The 23,578-nt window shown below is 43.9% G+C and overlaps 1 protein-coding gene across 1 annotated transcript in view; it reads left to right on the forward strand.

Annotated features, from left to right (window-relative positions):
* Positions 1 to 23,578, forward strand: part of LOC138666413 (zinc finger protein 585B-like) — a 161,500-nt gene that overhangs the window by 24,868 nt on the left and 113,054 nt on the right. The window contains exons 7-8 of the mRNA XM_069754636.1: positions 5,344 to 6,203; positions 13,220 to 13,304. Of these exons, the coding sequence (XP_069610737.1) occupies positions 5,344 to 6,203; positions 13,220 to 13,304 (945 nt within the window). The remainder of the gene's footprint in view (positions 1 to 5,343; positions 6,204 to 13,219; positions 13,305 to 23,578) is intronic.

The following is a 23,578-nucleotide window of genomic DNA, read 5'->3' on the forward strand; positions in this document are numbered from 1 at the left end:
AAAGTTGAGGCCATTCAGAACTGGCCCTGACCTGTGACCACCAAACAGGTGAGAGTGTTTCTCAGTATCATTGGGTATTGCTATAGGTTTATACCTAATTGTTGGGGGGAGAACAACACCCTTTACCAATCTCCTCAAGGGAAAGAAGTCAGTCATAGTACCCTTCCTCCGCCTGGGGTTCCACTGAACCAATGTAATGAAGTTGACGCTGTGCAGACAGCCGTTCCTCATTAGCCTCAACATTCAGAAACGCTTCATTCTGCAGACAGATGCCTCTAACGTGGGCCTGGGAGCAGTCCTGCACAGGAGGTGGACTGAGAGGAGCATCCGGTCATTTACCTAAGTAGAAAATTCACCCCAGCCGAGAAAAATTATAGCGTAGTGGAGAAGGAGTGCATGGCCTTGGAGTCCCTACGCTATCATTTGCTCGGTCAACCGTTTCACTTGGTGACCGATCATTCACCCTTGGTCTAGATGAGGAATGCCAAGGAGAGAAATGTGCTGATCACCCAATGGTTCCTATCTTTGCAAAATTTCAATTTTACCATGGAACATCGAGCTGGGAAGTCACAGGGAAATGCGGATGCCCTGACATGAGCCCCCTGTATGGTGACAAATGTTCAACCCCACAAGTTTGAACAGAGAGGGGGATATGTGAGGCAGCGACTGGTGTTATTTGCAGGGATCACTATGTGTCCTCCCAGGATGCCCTCAGAAGCATATTAGACCCGCTGGAGTGCCTTGTGGTCACAGCAGGACCCCAAAGTCAGGCAAAGTGAGTCTGTGTGCCCATGTTGTGCTTTTTTAACGTTTCTGCCGTGTTTTTCCGCTGCGGAAACGTTTAAACGCTCACAAAACGCATCCCATTAATTTTAATTGCATTCTGCAATTGCTGTGCCCATGCTGCGTATTTTTTCGCAGCGGAATCGCATTGTGGAAAAAATACGCAGCATGTTCATTAATTTTGCGGAATCGCGGCGACTTGTATAGGAAAACGCTTGGAAAAAATGCATGAAAAATGCATCAAAATCTGCAAGTGTTTTCCTTGGCAAGGGAGTGCGGTTTTGATGCTGAAAAATCTGCTTCTATTCTGCAGCGTGGGCACATAGCTTGTCCAGGTCCACATTTACTTTTAAGCTATTTGACCAAGGCATTGTAAAGGAAAACCCGTTATGGGCTTTTATTTTTCAAATGGACTGCAGGAAGGTAGTGGTGCCGGTCCGTTTCCTCGAGGCCGGGTCTGATAAGTGACCCATGGACACAGATTCCAGTTTAGAGAAACCCTACAGGAAGGGTTTAGGTGTGTGGAGTGTGCAACTTGAGGAGCAAGACGGCTCTGCAGAAGCTCAGCCTGTGTTAACACAGAGCCAGCAAAGCAAACTTCTGGCACCCCGCAGTGTGATACGGTGGTGCCGTCGCCCTCGGCAACCGGACTCCCACCGACTGTTTTGTTTCCCGGCTGCGATCCAGAGGATCCCATATGCTGTACACTGTGTGAGTGTGGATATTATAAACACGTTTACTGCGAACTTTTCCTGTGGTCACTGTCTGTCACACTGAACCAGCCCTGCTGCACTACACTATATACAAGAAAACAAGGAAAAAACCATAATCGCTCCTACTCACCTTTTCCCCGCTCCCCTGCAGCGAGTAGTCTGTGTTAAATATTTAATTAAAATAGAGCCGGTGATCAAACCATGTGCAGGTGCTGAGTCCAGCCCAAAACTCCTCCAGCCTCGCCGGAGCTCGCAGTAAGTCCTCACATATTCGGTCAGCTTTTACATATACCAAAATCTCCGGCGCTACACTCCTCCTCCATCCTCATCGTCCTTCCTGTCACCTCTATTAACGCTGGATGTGTCCCCTGATATTGACCACTCTGTGCAGGAGCAGTCTACACCTATTTCGGACAGAAGGACATAACCAGAGCTCCTTTATAAATACAGTCATGGCTGAAGGTAAATTTTGGCAAAGCACTAACAATTTTGGCTGGACCATTTTTTTTTTTTTGGGAGGTGTTTATTCTCTGTATTTTTTTGCGTTATACCAATACACACAGTAAACAATTTCAATAGCACCAACAATTTCGTCCATGACTGTATATAGAGAAATGTGAGGCAATATAGAGATTAACCCCTTTACCCCCAAGGGTGGTTTGCACGTTAATGACCGGGCCAATTTTTACAATTCTGACCACTGTCCCTTTATGAGGTTATAACTCTAGAACGCTTCAACAGATCCCAGTGATTCTGACATTGTTTTCTCGAGACTTATTGTACTTCATGATATTGGTAAAAATTTCTTTGCTATTACTTGCATTTATTTGTGGAAAAATGGAAATTTGGCGAAAATTTTTTACAATTTTGTAATTTTCCAACTTTGAATTTTCATGCCCTTAAATCACAGAGATATGTTACACAAAATATTAATAAGTAACATTTCCTGCATGTCTACTTTACATCAGCACAATTTTGGAACCAAAATTTTTTTTTTTTCTTAGGGAGTTATAAGGGTTAAAAGTTGACCAGCAATTTCTCATTTTTACAACACCATTTTTTTTTTTCATTAGGGACCACATCTCATTTAAAGTCATTTTGAGGGGTCTATATGAAAGAAAATAACCAAGTGTGACACCATTTTAAAAACTGCACATCTCAAGGTGCTCAAAACCACCTTCAAAAAGTTTATTAACCCTTCAGGTGCTTCACAGGAATTGTTGGAATGTTTAAAAAAATGAACATTTAACTTTTTTTCACAAAAAATTACTTCAGATCCAATTAGTTTTATTTTATCAAGGGTAATAGGAGAAATTGGACACCCAAATTTGTACAATTTGTCCTGAGTACGCTGATACCCCACAAGCTTGCCTTGTAGAGGCGTGTACAACGGAAGACATAGAATGAACTTCAATCCAATACTGCGGCCAGCATGCAGCCAGCGGGTAAGGAAAGGGTTGAATCAAACACCCGAAAACTCCGCCGATATGACCGAAAACCGGTCCCCCCAAATTCAGGTGACAGGTTCCCTTTAAAAACAGGGTGGCACATGTTAAGGAGCTGAAACTCCTAAACCCTTCATCCAATTTTTATGTGGATACCCTCAAATGAAAGCTGAAAGTCTGAACTTCAACTGCATCTGAATTTTTTTGTTTAAAATTCATTGTGAATGTCTATAACCATAATGTCTATAACCAAAATTTGAAAAATGTTGTCTGTCCAAGTATATATGGATATATATACACACACACACACACACACTGGATCTGCCCCCATCCACCTTCCCTACAGCTCCTACCCAACATCCCCACAGTCCCTATCCCTATTGCCTTTATACACTTGCTTTGGCAAAACTGATGTGTATTTGGTCCTGCCAATAAAGCTTCTTTGAATCTTGAATCTATACACACACACAGTTATTTAATTTTCTTGGAAGAATATGTGTAAATAACATAGAGCAATTCTCTGTCAAAGTTCATGTTACAATTGAATAGCAATCAGATGGCATTCGGATGTCAATTGGATGCTAGGTGTGAAAAATTGGATTGTACTCACATGAAACTCGTATTGCACTTGCATGACACCAGTCCTGCTTTTCTAGACTGAAATCGTAACTTTTTTCCCTGTAATGGGTACAAGCCCTTAACACCTAATCCCCTGAAGCCATTGTCCCCTGTAAACAAACAAAAATAAGACATTATCTCTCACCTGTCCAAAGTTGAAAGTATCGAGTTACCAAGGTCGTAATCCATCTGTGTGACATTTGCTCATAATAATATAATAATCTTTATATAGCACCAAGATGTTCCACAATTCAACAGTTCATATACAACAATCATAACAAAGTTAATGATAATACAATAATTAATGCAAAGATATTGACGACCCTGCCTGTAAGAGCTTACAATCTACAATGTGGTGGGAGTGGGGCATATTTACAATGATGGTCCAGCCATCTTGAGGAATTGGGGGAAGATAAAGGTTGGATGAGCTGGTCACCAGCCAATATTTGTCGTGCTTTTGGGTGTAACAGAGTTTGATAGAGGGTTATGAGGCAACCGCTTCCACTGAAGAGCTGGGAAAACTGACTCTTTGCAGCGAGAATGGGTCCATGAACTGTGTTGACCTCAGTGAAATCATCGCAGTTTACCGTGAGAAATCGGGGTGCAACGAGTCATACTCCCCAGCTTTTCAACGTGCGTGGTCGCTCAGGTCACCGCTCATGCTGATGAGCAAATATTGCACAGATTAATTATGGCGAGGGACACTTTGGACAGGTGGGGGATATTGTTGTTTTGTCATTTGTATTTCTTTACAGGGGACAATGGCTTCACTGGATTAGGTGTTAAGGTGAGTATAATGTTTTTTTTTTATTTTATACTTAATTTTACTCTATGTAGATAGCGGGGGCTAAATAGAACTCTCGATATTGTCCCCTGCTTGTGCTGATCTCAGGCAGAGCAAGGTACAATGATGTAAGGTGTCTTCAACACCCAGTGCTGGGGATCAGCGCGAACAGTACAGCTGATTCCCAGGTGCTGGTACCTGTCACACTGATGACTGTCTTGCCCACAGACACACGGTCCGTGGAAACACCCTATGTGTACAGATTCATTCACTTGAATGGATCTACATGTTTAAGTGTCTCTGGTACATATGAAATCTGTCACCACATACCGGCGCCACGGACGTGTGAAGGAGGCCTTAAGGGGGAACTCCCGTTTCCAAGATCTTATCCCAAAATATAGTAGGTGTAGTAATAATAGCAAAATACCTACAATTAGAAATATGGTATAGTTTTCCTGATCCTCTGTCACTTACCCCATGTCCAGGGCATTGCAGAGCTTGGGTATCCATGGTTATGACTACTAGCAACTACCATTCACTATATGAGTGGTAGTAACCATGGATACCTAAGCTAATGCAATGCCCTGCACATTGGGTGAGCAACATAGCAAGTCAGAAGAACTATACTACATATTTCCTAATATTATCACATCTACTACATCTTGGGATAGTCAAACAGAGATGGGAATACCCCTTTAAGAATCTTATATGTTTTTATGGTGTTTATTTTTATCTGTTGCTATAGATTGGAATGTAATAAAGCTTATTTTTAATCTTCCCTTTATTACTTCAAACTTTTCTGCTTTTGTATATTATATTTGTCGATTGTACTTGTAGAGGTTCTGTATCATGGGATTTGTGAACAGTTGCCTCATCACTGTCTTAGGTCATAGTATTGTTATACTTTACTTTGAGTTGTATAGAATTATGTATATAGAAATGATATAAAACATAAGGCATTGATATTGAAAAATAATAAAATCAGTTTTATGCTTGGCAGATGACTGTGGTGACAAACCAGATACATATGAAAAGCCTGCCATTATTCCAGCTGTACCTCCAGCCCTTCAGAGCATAAATCAGTCAGCGGAGCCTTTTCAATCAGCCACCTATTTGGATTCCTCACAGACTGTTAAGCAAAATGAAAGTGGAAAAAGTGATATTGAACATGAAAAAATTCCCAAAGAGAAGAAACCATTTTCCTGTTCAGAATGTGGGAAATGTTTTAAATATAAATCTAAATTGCTTGCACATGAGAGAATTCACACAGGAGAAAAGCTATTTTCATGTCCAGAATGTGGAAACTGTTTCAACCACAAATCATATTTCCTTATGCATCAGCGAATTCACACAGGAGAAAAGCCATTTTCATGTTCAGAATGTGGGAAATGTTTTAACCAGAAGTCAAATTTGCTTACACATTACAAAAGTCACACAGGGGAGAAGCCGTATTCATGTTCAGAATGTGGGAAATGTTTTATCCACAGACCAGATCTTCTTAAACATCAAAGAATTCACACAGGAGAGAAGCCATATCCATGTCCAGAATGTGGGAAATGTTTTATCCGGAGATCAGATCTTCTTAAACATCAAAGAATCCACACAGGGGAGAAGCCATATTCATGTCCAGAATGTGGGAAATGTTTTATCCAGAAACCAGATCTTCTTAAACATCAAAGAATTCATACAGGAGAGAAGCCATATTCATGTCCAGAATGTGGGAAATGTTTTATTCAGGGACAAGATCTTATTAAACATCAGAGAATTCACACAGGAGAGAAGCCATATTCATGTCCAGAATGTGGGAAATGTTATAGTACGAGTACAAAACTTGTTGCACATCAGAGGACTCATACAGAGTAGAACCCATTTGTTATGTTCAGAATGTGGGAAATGTTATTCCTGGGAATCCTATATCTTCCTCATCTAAAAACTTATGTAGAGTGTGAAGGAAATAATAAGGGAAATCAATAAGGCAGTAGAGTTACATTTAGTAGACATAAGGGTGAAACTGGATATACCAGTATTGTAAGCACAAAGAGGCTTTTGCTGGAGGTAGGTGTTAATCCTGGCACCTTAGCTCCTGGATTCTCAGCTTAAGGTACCTTCACACTGAACAACTTAACAACGATATCGCTAGCGATCCGTGACGTTGCAGCATCCTGGATAGCGATATCATTGTGTTTGACACGCAGCAGCGATCTGGATCCTGCTGTGACATCGTTGGTCGGAGCAGAAAGGCCAGAACTTTATTTCTTCGCTGGATCTCCCGCAGACATCGCTGAATCGGCGTGTGTGACGCCGATTCAGCGATGTCTTCACTGGTAACCAGGGTAAACATCGGGTTACTAAGCGCAGGGCCGCGCTTAGTAACCCAATGTTTACCCTGGTTACCAGTGTAAATGTAAAAAAAAAAACACTACATACTTACATTCCAGTGTCTGTCGCGTCCCCCGGCGTTCTGCTTCCCTGCACTGTCAGCGCCGGCCGGCCGTAAGGCAGAGCACAGCGGTGACGTCACCGCTCTGCTTTACGGCTGGTGCTTAAAGACAGTGCAGGGAAGGTGACGGCGAGGGACGTGACAGACACCGGAATGTAAGTATGTAGTGTTTGTTTTTTTCTACATTTACAATGGTAACCAGGGTAAACATCGGGTTACGAAGCGCGGCCCTGCGCTTAGTAACCCGATGTTTACCCTGGTTACCAGGGGACTTCGGCATCGTTGGTCGCTGGAGAGCTGTCTGTGTGACAGCTCTCCAGCGACCACACAATGACGAAACAGCGACGCTGCAGCGATCGGCATCGTTGCCTATATCGCTGCAGCATCGCTTAATGTGACGGTACCCTTAAGGTACCGTCACATTAAGCGACGCTGCAGCGATATAGACAACGAGCCGATCGCTGCAGCATCGCTGTTTAGGTCGCTAGGAGACGTCAAACACTGGCAAGTACCCTTAAGGTACCGTCACATTAAGCGACGCTGCAGCGATATAGACAACGAGCCGATCGCTGCAGCATCGCTGTTTAGGTCGCTAGGAGACGTCAAACACTGGCAACAGCTGAACGATGCAGGAGCGATCCAGTGACGTACTTATCGTTCTCGCTGGTTGTTAGCTTTATGGAAAACCATTGCAGGCATCGTTGCTTTTGCTGTCAAACATGATGAATCACGCCGACCTGACGACCAAATAAAGTTCCGGACTTCTAGCTATGACCAGCGATGTCACAGCGGGATCCTGATCGCTGCTGCGTGTCAAACACAACGAGATCGCTATCCAGGACGCTGCAACGTCACGGATCGCTGTCGTTCTCGTTGGAAAGTTGCTCAGTGTGAAGGTACCTTTAGGCTAAATTCAGATTAGTGTTCAGGGGCTTTGCGAAGGGCTGTTTATGTCCTCCGCTAAGCCCTGCCTACTTCTGCATGTGTCCTGCATATCTATCTTTAACATTGGGTGCACAGGACATGCGGATGTGTTCTTTTGCGTTCCCGTACGGTTAGTGGGCACGTCAAAACAACGCATCTACATACATCTGCATACATTCGCATGTCCTGCGTACCCAATCTTAAAGATAGGTACGCAGGACGCATGCAAAAGTATGCGGAAGTATGCAGGGCTTTGCGGAGGACGTACGCAGCCCTCCGCAAAGCCCCCGGTTGCTAAAGTGAACCCAGCCCTACGCGGTGTTAGCAAATAGTCTGTACTAGCAGGAATACTTCCTATTGTCTGTATAGGAAGAAATGGGTATTTAAAAGGGCACAACTTGGCTTATCATCCATTCATAGACAGCATTGTTTAACACCTTCCCGATTTGCGCTGTATATATGTTGCTGCAGGAGTCGTGTTCCCGCAAACCACCATATACATATGGCACTGTGATCAGCGACCTGTCATTATACAGTTGATGCCCCATCCTGGGGCAATGTAAAAGAGTAAATAAAAAAGTAAATAAATTAAAAAAATCCCAAAATAAAGATAAAAAAAAAAAATTATGAATCCAATAAATACATTTATTTTTGTAAAAAAAATAAAATAGAAAAAGTACACATATTTGGTATCACCCCTTGTGGAACGACCTGACCTATAAAACTGTCCCACTAGCTAATCCCAACAGTGAAGATCGTAAAAACAAACAAACAAAAAAAAACAAGGCAAAAAACTATGCTTTATCATGATATTGTTGAACAAAAAGTGAATAAAAACACAATAAAAAAAAACAAACTACATAAAAATTGTACAGCTGAAAACTTCTTGTCTTGCAAAAAAACAAGCCGCCATATGTGTTTGTCAGCAGAAAAATAAAAAAGTTATAGCTCTCATAATAAAGCGATTCTTTTTTGTGTAAAAGTTTTTATTGTGTAAAAGCACTAAACCATAAAAAAAATAAATGAGGTATTGCTGTAATCGTACTGACCCAAAGAATGAAACTGTCTTATCAATTTTGCTACATGAGGAACTGCATAAAAAATAAAATGTGTGAATTACTTTTTTTTTGTTCATTCTGCCTCCCAAAAATATATATGTTGAGATTTGTATTTATGCATTTGTTGTTCAGTTGGTCAAGATAAAACTATACACTGTTGTCATTGTAGTATTAAATGTTGATTTTTGATCATTTTGAATAGCTAATGTTTACCTCTTATATTAGCTCCTACAACTTATTGTCTGTTATCTTTAGAAAACAGTGATGTAGGGTAATTGAACAATGGAATTTTACTTAATATGCTGAATGACCATTGTGTGGGTTCTGTGGCTTGTTGACTTGCAAAACAGGGGATTAACTATGCAAATTGATTAAGTAGTCAAACAATGTGAGTTAACCTCATCACATCTTCCTCTTGAACTCTGGATACTGGCTTGAAGGACAACAATTGTGAGCTATATAAGTGGACTATGCATCTAACAATATACATCCAGACAGCCAAGATATCCAGAGAGCCAAGATATCCAGAGAGCCAAAGAACCAAAAACTCTTTACAAAACCACAGCCAGGAACACTCTACAGGATTGCTGCCAGATCATGGCTCCATCACGAGGGAAACAGATTTGACATTTTACAGGATGCCAGCTTAGGGGGCCACGGCCCCAGCTGAAAAAATGCAGATCTGATCCATCGCTGAACCATGGATATGTTTGGGGTAGTCAGAATTTGGACCCACCGGTCAACCAGAGCCCCATGGAAATGTTTGGGAAAGGCATGATTGTCACCCCCTGGTCACCTGGCTCCATGGAGATGTATGGAGAAGCCAGCATGTCACCCTCTGGTCACCTGGACTTGTACCTCAATGGGCTGTCAGCTTCCTAAGCTTTTAACAAGCTGGGTAAGTAATCCAAGAAAAATCAAATGGACAATAGCAATTGGATACTATAAAACTTAACCTTTTTAATAGGTTCATTAAAAGGTGTCATATACACTAGAACAAAATACAAAATAGGTCCCTTCTCAAAAATCCCCCTCCTTATCTTCCATACTTCTAGACATTTGTCTAAGTGGTGTCTCGTACATATAAATGAATTTATTAAGACCCTGTACATCTTTTTCATTGGGACTTTATTCAACAATTTTTTCTTCCACACAGTAGTATCATGTCCTCCTCCTATGCCTCAATTGTCATCTGTTTTTCCTTCCTATGGGTTCTAGGACAAGATAACTCACAGCTGTATTCAACATTGGACAAGATATTGTCTGTATGACAATAATAAGATATTGATCTAGACAGTGTGATATTTGGTTCATTAAGCTCGACCAGTGTGTATATGTTAATTGGTAAATTTGGTCCTGCTCAAATGTCCTCGTAGAGTTATCTTTTTGTTACCCAGGTGTTTATCTGCTTCTCCTCTCTGATTGTATCCTATTCAGAGACCAATAGTGCTGTCATTTTACAAGTTTTTGTGTGCTGTTTTTGTAGATTGTTTTTCCATTTCTGTTTTGGGTTCCTGGGGCACAGTAACTCACTGGGGTTCCTTTTCTATTTTTGTATTTTGTTCTAGTGTATATGACACCTTTTAATGAACCTATTAAAGGTTAAGTTTTATAGTATCCAATTGCTATTGTCCAGCTTCCTAAGCTGGTTGTCACCTTCTGTGCTTTCCAGCCCAGGTAGTCAGCCCTGGAAGATCTGAAGTCACAGCTGCTCTTATCTCGGTGAGACTACCTAAGGGTACCGTCACACAGTGGCATTTTGATCGCTATGACGGCACGATCCGTGACGCTCCAGCATCGTAACAATATCGCTCCAGCGTCGTAGACTGCTGTCACACTTTGCAATGTACGACGCTGGAGCGATAATTTCATGACGTATGTGCAATGTAGAAGCCGTTGGTTACTATGCGCACATCGTATACAATATCGTACACACCTTTGTTTCATCATGCCGCCACAGCGGGACACTAGACGACGAAAGAAAGTTTCAAACGATCTGCTACGACGTACGATTCTCAGCGGGGTCCCTGATCGCAGGAGCGTGTCAGACACTGCGAGATCGTAACTATATCGCTGGAACGTCACGAATCGTGCCGTCGTAGCGATCAAAATGCCACTGTGTGACGGTACCCTAAGAATAACCCTAAATGAAGTAAATATAGAAAATATAACCTTTAATGAATAATCTTAAAAAAGACAAACCACAATCACCGTGCAGGCAACTGCTAGCTGAGTTCACCCTGCACAAAATACCCTGGACTCAATACCTGCCTAACAGCGGAGGGTGGCTCCGTAGACAAATGAACGAGTATGGCACCCCTGCTCCTAAGAAATGCTGTGTGAGGACTGATAACAAAGGCAGACAACCTAAAAAGGTATGTGCTGAAAAAGGTGAACACTATCACATTGATAAATTGACATGTGCATAAAAGAAAGTACCTCGCTATGCTGTTCCCTACAAATGAAAGTCCTGCCTGTCAGCAGAGGTTGGCACCCCCGCTGTTCTTAAAATACTCACCCGCTCCCTCGCTGGCTGGCGCTGCATCCTGTCCTGGCCGCACCTTCTACTGTATGCGGTCACGTGGGGCCGCCGATTACAATCATGAATATGCGGCTCCACCTCCCATAGGGGTGGAGCCGCATATTCATTACTAAATGAGCGGCCCCACGTGACCGCATACAGTAGAAGGTGCGGCGAGGACAGGAAGCAGCGCCAGCCAGCGAGGGAGCCGGGTGAGTATTTTAAGAACAGCGGGGGTGGGGCGCACGGCGGGTGGGAAGGGGGTTGGGGACATGGACCTTTATTTTAAACACGAGAAACTAAAAAAAAAAGGAATATTCATATCTGCTGCTGCAGGGAAGATATGAATCGCGGCTTCAGCACCAGATGCTGGTGCGTGTGGTACCCAGCACGGTGCTTGTGGTACCCAGTGGGCACATGGGCGGCACACGTGTGCCGCCCATGTGCCACACTGATGTGCCACAGAAACGCACGGGGACACGGATAATTCCGGTACCGGAATTATCTGGACGTGTGAGACTGGCCTTAGCAGCACTTTACCCCCTGATGTCTTGGGAGCATGATTGGTAACATTATGCACTAGCATTTTGGAATTAACCAGTAGATTTTGTGCACCAAGCTTGGTACTAACCATTGTGGTATTAAGTGTGGCTGGTTTATGTTGCTATTAGCAAATGCTGGGGATCAGTGGCAGGTGTGCATTCCGGTTTTCTTCCCCTTAATATGACTTTGTCGTGTTTTTTTTTAACTTTGTTCTGTAATATGTTTGGGGTTTTTTAACCTTTATTACTTATGTGAGGTTCTGCTGTTCAATAAAAAAAATTTTCACTATACATTTGTATGCAGCCTCAATTATTAATTGGTTATTGGAGTGATTCACTCAGTTGTCGATGTAGGTTTAATAAAACTAGCCCACAGGGTAGCTTCATAGCATAGTATATAGGCAGGTCATAAAACATATATAACCAAGAACAAATGAATGTTCAAAGGCACATGAAAAATATAACTATTGTCATGATAACCACAAGCAGGAGAGGTACTTTTGGTTTAGATGTTTTCAGAAACTCTACGCGTTTCAACTTTGTGGATCATCAGGAGGTTGAATATGTTGATGCTGCATTCCACAGGTGGGGTAGTCAGCCCTGGAAATTCTGAAGCCACAGCTGCTCTTATCCTGGCAAGTCAGCATTAGGCTGCCGTCACACTGGCAGTATTTGGTCAGTATTTTACATCAGTATTTTTAAGCCAAAACCAGGAGTGGGTGATAAATGCAGAAGTGGTGCATATGTTTCTATTATACTTTCCTCTATTTGTTCCACTCCTGGTTTTGGCTTACAAATACTGATGTAAAATACTGACCAAATACTGCTAGTGTGACCGCAGCCTTAGTGTGAGACTCTGTAATTTTTCACCACCTTGGGTATTTTATCGGGACTGTTCAATATGTAAATTGCCTGTTTTATGGTTCAATAAAGTATTGCCACACTGTTTTACCTGTGGTGTCTCAGTAATATTATGCCCACGGTAAAAGGATAGCGGGCATTCGGTGGGATGATCACTGGTCCATGTGGTTTCAGCTAGGGGACTAGAGCACCCACTGACCCCTATGTCCCCACATCTGGTATCACTGTAATCGCACTGACCCGAAGAACAAAGTTGCCTAATCACTTATAACACGCAGTGAACAGCGTAAAAATAAATAAAAACTATTTTTCACCTGTTGTTGATTTGTTTATTTTGCCTCCCAAAGATCGCAGTAAGGCTGGGCTCATATTTATTCTAAGCTGAGCACTTACACCGGGGTTTCCATGTAAATCTCTGAAATACGTGATTGAGATGGAACCTTAGGTGGAAGATTCCCTATAATGAGGCAGATGGAGTCACTGTGGATGCCGTGTGGTTTTCTATGATCCTGTGGTGTTTGTCTTTTTAGGCGTGCATAAAAGCGCAGTTAACCATAGTTTTGCTCACCTCTGAAAAGAATGACATCACTGAACAAAGGCTGAACGGAGTCCAGAGTAACTCTGCTGCTGCATTATAGTGAATAACTTGGGGGTCTCATCTGTATTACGTCACTCATTAGATGTAAACCCCGATGTAAGTGCTCAGCATAGAGCGCCGGATAAATGTGATCCCAAATGTTATGGAAAATGTTCCCTACAAAAGCGTGAAATCAAGCCACAAAAAAGCACGTCCCACTCATGTCTATCACCTGTCAATCTATATATATAATTGTCTAAGGGTCACTTCCGTCTGTCTGTCCTTCTGTCACGGTTATTCGTTCGCTGATTGACGGTTATTCGTTCGCTGATTGGTTTCGGCAGCTGCCTGTCATGGCTGCCGCGACTAATCAGCGATGGGCACAGTCCAATTAGTCCCTCCCCTGCACTCACTGCCCGGCGCCCGCTTTGTAATCCCCTTCGCTCACCGCTCACACAGGGTTAATGGCAGCGGTAACGGCCCGTGGTGTAACACACTCCGTTACCGCTGCTATTAACCCTGTGTGTCCCCGACTATTTACGCAGCATAAATAGTAAAAATAGGTCATGTTAAAAATAATTTTAAAAAACCTGCTATGCTCACCCTTTGCCGCTCCTCGCCACGCTCCCGGGACCGCTCCATTGCAAGTGGCAGCTTCCGGTCCCAGGGCTGGTGTGTCATGTGACCGCGACGTCATCATAGGTCCTGCTCACACCAGCCCTGGGACCACCGGAAGCTGCCGCTTGCAATGGAGCGGTCCCAGAAGCATGGCGAGGAGCGGCAAAGGCGGCGGATGGTGAGTATAGCAGGACTTCCAACGGGCCTTCGGAAGGTGAGTATATGTTTTTTTTTTTTTTACGTCTCTATACTACGTGGCTCTGTGCTGGGCAATATACTATGTGGCTGGGCAATATACTACGTCACTGGGCAATACACTACGTGACTGGGCAATATACTACGTGGCTGGGCAATAAACTACATGGCTGCGCAATATACTACGTGACTGGGCAATATACTATGTGGCTGGGCAATATACTACGTCACTGGGCAATACACTACGTGGCTGGGCAATATACTACGTGACTGGGCAATATACTACGTGGCTCTGCTATATACTATGTGGCTGGGCAATATACTATGTGACTGCGCAATATACCATACTACGTGGCTCTGCTATATACTACGTGGCTGGGCAATATACTACGTGACTGGCCAATATACTACGTGACTGGGCAATATACTACGTCGCTGGGCAATATACTATGTGGCTGGGCAATATACTACGTGGACATGCACATTCTAGAATACCCAATGCGTTACGTTGCTGGGCAATATACTACATGACTGGGCAATATACTATGTGGCTGGGCAATATACTACGTGGCTGGGCAATATACTATGTGGCTGGGCAATATACTACGTGGACATGCATATTCTAGAAAACCCCATGTGTTAGAATCGGGCCACCATCTAGTGGAAATATATGTGGCTTCCATCCACCTTCTTCCACATGTTTGGTGTGTCTCCCAGGTGGCTTGTTGCAAACTTTAAACGACATTTTTTATGGATATCTTTGAGAAATGGTTTTCTTCTTGCCTCTCTTCCATAAAGACCAGATTTGTGCAGTGTATGACTGATTGTTGTCCTATGGACAGACTGTCCCACCTAAGCTGTAGATCTCTGCAGTTCATCCAGAGTGATCATTGGCCTCTTGGCTGCATCTCTGATCAGTCTTCTCCTTGTTGGAGATGAAAGTTTAGAGGGACGGCCGGGTCTTGGTAGATTTGCAGTGGTATGATACGCCTTCTATTTCAATGTGATCGCTTGCACAGTGCTCCTTGGGATGCTTAAAGTTTTGGAAATCATTTTGTATCCAAATCTGGCTTTAAACTTCTCCACAACAGTATCACGGACCTGCCTGTTGTGTTCCTTGGTCTTCATGATGCTCTCTGTGCTTCAAACAGAACTCTGAGACTATCACAGAGCAGGTGCATTTATACGGAGACTTGATTACACACAGGTGGATTCTATTTATCATCATTAGACATTTAGGACAATATTGGATCATTCAGAGATCCACAATGAACTTCTGGAGTGAGTTTGCTGCACTGAAAGTAAAGGGGCCAAATAATATTGCACGCCCCACTTTTCAGTTTTTGAATTTCCACAAAAATTTTAAATAACCGATAAATTTCTTTCAACTTCACAATTGTGTTCCACTTGTTGTTGATTCTTCACCAAATTTTACATTTGGCATCTTTATGTTTGAAGCATGACATGTTCCAGGGGGCCGCATACTTTCGCAAGGCACTATATATATATATATATATATATATATATATATATATATATATAATGTGTGTTTTGAAGAATATTTCGTTTTAAAATGATGTGTAAATGACAGACAACTGCTGTATGTAAGAGAGAACACTTGTGTGACTCGGCATAGAGAATCGGACTGATTTTTAATACGTTAAGTTATAAGCAATGGCATTTACAGACAGCCCCATGCTCTGGACCTTCCCAACCAGGACTGTCACCCCCTGCTCCTGTTTACGCATGGGTGCCTCACTCTCTACTTAAGTGAAAGTCATTTGGGGGTTCACCCATACACGTTCTCGCAGGGCTTGTTTTGTCAGCACGTTTCTCAAGCCTGTCACTAGGAGGTCTCGTAGCATTATGTCTGTGGGTCCTAGTCCCCTGCCATCTTTCCTAATTGCGGTGTGTAGCTCTTGCAAGGCATACATATATTGGGTCACGGTCTCCCCTCCTTCTGTATCCTACTCTGTTCTCAGTTCCCCTATGTCTGTGGGGTCCCCGTGAGTCTTCTCCAAGATCTGCAGCACCTTATTAAAGGTACCCCGCTCTCGTGGGGTCCATAACATTACTGAATCCCTGGCTTCTCCGACCAGGGCCATAGTGGCCACCTCAGTCTCCAGGGCAAGGGTCATAGGGTGCATTCTCATCATGCCTCTAAGGCGCTCAGTCCAGCTCCAAAGCATAGTGTTGCTCCCCGTGAACTTGGGAAAATTAGCATAGCCCCTAAGGAAAGGCTAGTCCTGGGGCCCCCCAACTGCTTGGTCTGCTGCCTGCATACTACCTGACTGCATCCTGCCGACTATGCCACTTGTAGGATACCAGCAGGTGTGTTTGATGCCTGTTGTGAATTCTGCTCTTGGGCTCCCTCCGGTGGTTGTAAGTGGCACTTTTGTTAGTTCTGCTCTTGGGCTCCCTCCGGTGGTTTTAAGTGGAATGGCTGCTCCTTGGATTTAGCAGTCTGCAGCTGCTTCCACTAATTGTCTTTCTGCTCGGCTTTTATGCCTGGCTCTTCCCTTCAGCCAGTGCCACTTGTCAATGGTTCCTGGTTGGATTCACATCTCTGCTTGGATTTCCCTGATATCCTGACCAGTTCAGCAAAGATAAGTCCTTGCTTTGCTCTTTTCGGTCCACATGTTGTGGACTTAATTGTTCTGTGCATTCTATGTTTTGTCCAGCTTGTCAGTATGGATTAATTCTGTTAGCTGGAAGCTCTGGGAAGCAGATTTACCCTCCACACTTTTAGTCAGGTGTGGAGATTTTTGTAAACTCTGTGTGGACTTTTTGTAGTTTTTTATACTGACCGCACAGTATCCTATCCTGTCCTTTCTATCTAGCTAGACTGGCCTCCTGTGCTACATCCTGGTTTCATTCTATGTATGTCTTTTCCCTCTCTACTCACAGTCAGTGTGGGGGGCTATCTATCCTTTGGGGATTTTCTCTGAGGCAAGATAGCTTTCCTGTTTCTATCTTTAGGGGTAGTTAGTTCTCAGGCTGTGACGAGGTGTCTAGGGAGTGACAGGAACATCCCACGGCTACTTCTAGTGTTGTGTTGAGCTTAGGAACTGCGGTCAGTACAGGTACCACCTCCTTCAGAGCTCGTCCCATGTTGCTCCTAAACCATCAGATCATAACAGATGCTGTGACACACAGGAGGCAGAGCAAGGGTTAACAGGTTCTTTATGTATAGCAGGGGTCCCCAACCTTTAGCTCGGGAGCCACATGTGGCTCGTGGTCCCATGAATTTTGGCTCGCGGCTGTCCGCTTGGTGCATTAACTCTAGATTTAGTAAACTGGTACGAAGAGCACATCTCAAAATGGTGAACTTTGTGAGTAGCCCTGCACAGAAGAGCAGATTTGGGTACACTTCTACTGGTCATGGGGGTTTAGAGAATTTAAGTATGGTACGTCGGAGACAGGATGATACTACCTGTTAGAGGAGGTGCTTGAAGATGGATGTGACTGTGGTGGGAGTGCGTGATGGGAGAATGCTTAATGTGGTGGGAACCCCTGGATCTTGGTATATTGCTTTGGGGTGATTTGTGTGTAAAAGCTTTGGTTATCATTATACCTGTAATTGGGGCTTTTGATGCCACTACTGTGAGGGGAGCAGGAGCTGGATATGGCTCGCGACCCTCTTGCAGAGCGGAATGTGGCTCTCAAGATCAGAAAGGTTGGGGACCTCTGATGTATAGGAACAGTAATTGTACAAGCATGGGGGTAAAGATTGTGAGATGAGGATGGAGGAAAGTCAAATGCACAAGAATATAACATGTTAACTTATCAGTCTCTGTGCGCTGGAGGAAGGTGGCTGGAAGATCCCTCGGTCACGCGAGATGTATCCGATTCAGTCCCGCAGATGAGCGATGCACTTTCTCCTTGTGATGACGAATCCTCCGGGTTCTTTGCCATGCGATCTGCGTGCGCACGGTGGGGTGGAGGTGATGGTCGGCAGCACAGAAGCAGAAAGTTCAGTGAGCAAGGCCGCAGTAGGAGACTTATTATAAGACAAGCAAGGCCACAGTAGGAGCACACAGTCCAGCGGACACAGGCACCGCAAGGATGGGACTAAGCGGTGCCTCCGCGGTGGTGAGCAGAGCAGAGGTACGTTCTCTATCCTGGTCACTACCCGGTATGGAAGTCTCTTTGGGCTGAGGGTAGGATGTCTGGCTAGCTGGGGGCATAGACACAACTAGCGGGCGTGGGTCCATGAAGAGGGAGTTAACCGTCTCACTACTCACAAGCTCGGTCCCCACCAAGTGTCCTGTCTTCCCGCTCAAACTGCTATTTTTGTTGGATCCGCCAAGTTGGATCCGAAAAGTAGTGGAGCCTCTTGTATATAGCTCTTGTATATAGTATATACTTGTATGTCATCTCTTCCTGAATATAGAATATACCTGTATGTCATCTGCTCCTGTATATAGTATATACCTGTATGTCATCTCCCCTGTATATAGTATATACCTGGGTGTAATCTCCAGGTTCCCACCCGTCTGTACATGGTGGAGGCGCAGTGTCCCCGCAGCATAGAGCATTTAGTAATACCATTTAGTTAGACATTGTAAAGAAGGAGTCATTTAGAGCGGCATTAGTTGTAGCTGTAAAAATAGGTATAAAGGCATTGTCAGGTTGGCGCTGTTACACAGAGTAAAATGATTCCTGGGTTGGAGAAATCCATCTTGTGTGTCTTTTTTAATCTGTGTGTGAAGTTTTAAGTTAATGAGATGCTTCATGCCAAAGAGAAGTTCCTGATTCTGAGCCCCCTGCAGTCTGTGGCAGAGGGGGGGGGTCTGTGTCGGCACGGTAATAAATTGTGTTATTTCCAGATTTACAGAAGGATGATAACACCATAGAAATTAGAATAATAGGCCTCAGTTACCACAACTGTCTACGAGGAAAACTGTTGCTCACAGCAACCAATGACAGCTCAGCTTTCATCTTTTAAACAGCTCTGGTGAAATTAAAGATGCTTAGTGATTGGTTGCTATGGGCAACACAGGCAGTGGAACCTGTTGTGGTCAAGAAGATGTGCCTATGAAGTACAAATATTAAATATTTATTATACGGAGCTTTGTGTGTGGAGTGAATGTAGCTATGCGGAGTGGGTGGGGCTATGTGGAGTGGGCGTGGCTTCACACACACACATACATATATGTATGTATATATGATTGATTACCACTTTTGTCTCTGTGAAAACAATCCTCTTTAACCCCTTTCCAACATCAGGCATAAATGTACGCCGATGTCAGACTCCCTCTCATTAATGTTGGCTCCAGCGCTGAGCCCACATTTTTTCTGGCACATATCTGCAAGCGCACCAGAAATCCTGCCCATCAGTGTGACCCCATCACATGATTGTGGATCACCGATGGGTTGGCATGACAACCAGAGGTCTCCAGCAGAAGTCTATGGTTGTCACTGCCGGATTGCTATGAGCGCCGCCCGCTAGCCGAAAACGCATGGACCAGGGATCGTCACACCGAAATCCCGCTCTCCTTTTAACATGGGCAAAACGCTTCTCAGGCAACATAGGGTGAGGGTAAAACAGTGTGGCAATGCTTTATTGTACCACAAAACAGGCAGAGAGTACATAGAACAGTCCCAGCACAGTACTCAAGATGGGGCACATTACAGAGTCTCACCCTTTCACTGACTCACAGGGATAATAGCACCTGTGACTAGGGTTGAGCGACTTTTACTTTTATAGGATCGGGTCGGGTTTCACGAAACCCGACTTTTTCAAAAGTCGGGTCGAGTGAAATCGGCCGATCCTATAAAAAAGTCGGGGTCGGGGTCGGCCGAAACACGAAACCCAATGCAGTGCATTGGGTTTCCAATGGTTCCCAGGGTCTGAAGGAGAGGAAACTGTATATAGGTATATACTCACCCTCGGACGCGCCCTGCTTCTTTCCGGCAGCCTTCCTTCCTAAGAATCAGCGCTTGAAGGACCTTCAGTGACGTCGCGGCTTCTGATTGGTCACGTGAGCGGTCACATGGGCGGTCGCGCAACCAATCACAAGCCGCAACGTCATCTAAGGTCATTCACGCGCTGATTCAAAGGAAGGAAGACTGCCGGTTAGTACCAGGGCGCGTCAGAGGGTAAGTATAGCAATATTTTTTATTTTTATTCTTTATTTTACACTTAAATATGGATTCCGATACCAATTTCTGATATTGCAAACAAATCGGAACTCGGTATCGGAATTCCGATACCAGATTCAGAAGATCGCCGACCTCATGGCCGACCCCACACAAGGGTCGGGTTTCATGAAATCCGACTTTGCCAAAAGTCGGCGACTTCTGAAAATGGCCGACCCGTTTCGCTCAACCCTACCTGTGACTAAAGATCTTCCAGGGTCGGTTACTCCACCTGTGGCATGCACACAGAGAGAGGGTAACGATAAGCATAGGAAGATGACAGTCCATACAAGGCCAGTTGATCTGAGGATCACAACCTGGCTTCTTCAAACGTATCTATGGTTCAGCGATTGTCAATGGAGCATTCTTCCAACCGAGGCTGAAAACCCCTAGGTTGTTTCCTATATAATGATAGATCCGCGTCCCACGTAATGGAGCCGTGATGTAAAATGGCTGCTGTCCTGTTTCCGGTCCTTTTGAGATGTATGGATGTCTTAGGCCTCTTTTCCACTTGTGAGAAAAAAAACGATCCGATTTACGGACCGAAAAAACGGATGTAACGTATGCGATTGTCATGCGATTTTTTTTATCAAAACATCCGTATGACATCCGTATTGCTGTCCGATTTTTACGCACGGGTCTCCTTTGAAAAGCCGCTACACGGGAGTAGGAAGAGAGTGGCCAAGTGCCAGAATAGGCGCATCTTCCAGATGTGCCTTTTCTGGGGTGGCTGGGGGCAGATGTTTTTAGCCAGGGGGGCCAATAACCATGGACCCTCTCCAGGCTATTAATATCTGCCCTCAGTCACTGGCTTTACCACTCTGGCGGAGAAAATTGCACGGGAGTCCACGCCAATTTTTTCCGCGATTTAACCCTTTAAATTAATAGCTAGACAGCCAAATTTTGCACGTACACACTACTAACATTAGTAGTGTGGAATATGCAAAAAAGAATGGGGATATGACATGGTTTACTGTATGTAAACCATGTCTCATATCATGTCGGGTTTGTAAAGGAGATCGCAAAAGCCGGCAATTGAATTGCCGGCTTTTAAGCTATCTAGCGCTGTATTAAATATAAATAAATATATATATATATATATATATATATATATATATATATATATATATACTGTAGCTGTCTCCCTGACATATATATATATATATATATATACCTATTCTATGTGTATATACAGTATCTACTCTAGTCTAACCTGTCAGTGTGATTTTACTGTATACTGGGCTGAATTGCCGGCTTTTCAAAGGACACCGGTGAGTAAAAATCGGACAGCACACGCATGGTGCAAATGCTGTGCGTTTTTTTCTCACACCCATTGACTTGCATTGGTGAGTCTCGTCCGAGAATCGCAGCAATACACAGCATGCTGCGATTTTTTTTCTCAGTCCGATTTCGGCTGAGAAAAAAATCGCAAATGGAATGTCACCTATTGAATAATATTGGTCTGAGTGCAATCCGATTTTTTTATCGGATTGCACTCGTCCGTTTTCCTCGCAAATGGAAAAGAGGCCTTAGAGAGAGAAACAGCCAGAGAGATTCTCAGTCTCTTTATATAGAGGCATGTAACATATTTTTAGACTTAACAAGTGTACCTAAAGGGTAAGAATGGAGACGAGATCAAGCAGCATTACTTCATTATTTAAACTATTTTCATAGTTTTTCCCTCTCTGCTTTACAAGTCAACAAACTGGCTCAATAACACAATGCATAATTAGCATATCAGCAAACATCACTAGTGATCAAGGATAAGCAACAATAAAAGTCAATATTACCGGCCTACACAAACAAAAGTCTGTTTTCTTAACCAACCAGAAATCAACACTTAATTTGAAAGGCAACATACAGATAACATTCTATTATTCTTCGTTTGCTAAAAATAGTCATCTGGATAATTAAGATACAATGTGGTATGTCTTCACAATAACAAACGTAAAAAAAAATGTTTTTAAATGTATTAAAAAAATATAAAAGTTAAAATCACCCCCTTTTGCCCCATTCAAAATAAAACGATAAAAAAAATCAAATATACACATATTTGTACAAAAAGAAAAAAAAGAGCATGAACCGCACATCCCAAAATCATACGTTGATCTAAAGCCGCTAGGCAAAATTTTATATACTGAACATGAGGTTTTCAGTTTAACATTCTGATCAGACTGTATGAAGCCCACTGCCACTTCACAGCAAACCTCGTAGTGGGTCCTACCACCCTAACGGAGCGGAGCCGTGCGGCGACCACCGCCACAGCGGCCATGCACCAGCAGGGCGGACGGCCTGTTGCCCCACAGCACCCATGCTGTGAGACTGAGCCCCCATAACTCCAGACCGCGCCGCCCCACCAGCACAAAGCCACAGCAACAATGGCCGCCACACAGCACCAGCACCAAAATGAAAGGAGCATTGAAACTCCCCTTCCTCCAGCTCTTCAGTGAGAGCCAAAATGGGCTAGACCCCTTACTTTGCAGTCTCCTGCTAATTAAAATCACCTGTGCCAAATGGGAGGAGTGCTGGTCCAAGAAAGAGACAAGAACATGCTGCTGGTGCATGGCCGCTGTGGCGGTATTCGCCGCACGGCTCCGCTCCATTAGGGCGATAGGACCCACTACGAGGTTTGCCGTGAAGTGGCAGTGGGCTTCATACAGTCTGATCAGAATGTTAAACTGAAAACCTCATGTTCAGTATATAAATTTTTGCCTAGCGGCTTTAGATCAACGTATGATTTTGGGATGTGCGGTTCATGCTCTTTTTTTTTTTTCTTTTTGTACAAAGCATGTTCTAGTCTTCTTCTTGGACCAGCACTCCTCCCATTTGGCACAGGTGATTTTAATTAGCAGGAGACTGCAAAGTAAGGGGTCTAGCCCATTTTGGCTCTCACTGAAGAGCTGGAGGAAGGTGAGTTTCAGTGCTCCTTTCATTTTGGTGCTGTTGCTGTATGGCGGCCATTGTTGCTGTGGCTTTGTGCTGGTGGGGCGGGGCGGCGCGGTCTGGAGTCATGGAGGCTCAGTCTCGCAGCATGGGTGCTGTGGGGCAACAGGCCGTCCACCCTGCTGGTGCATGGCCACTCCGGCTCCGCTCCGTTAGGGCGGTAGGACCCACTACGAGGTTTGCTGTGAAGTAGCAGTGGGCTTCATACAGTCTGATCAGAATGTTAAACTGAAAACCTCATGTTCAGTATATAAATTTTTGCCTGGCGGCTTTAGATCAACGTATGATTTTGGGATGTGCGGTTCATGCTTTTTTTTTTTTTTTTCTTTTTGTACAATACACATATTTGGTATCGCCACGTTCAGAATTGCTTGGTCTATCAATATAAGAAAAGAATTAACCCGATCGCTAAACG

This window comes from Ranitomeya imitator, chromosome 2 (genome assembly GCF_032444005.1).
Source record: "Ranitomeya imitator isolate aRanImi1 chromosome 2, aRanImi1.pri, whole genome shotgun sequence".
Classification (NCBI taxonomy): Eukaryota; Metazoa; Chordata; class Amphibia; order Anura; family Dendrobatidae; genus Ranitomeya; species Ranitomeya imitator.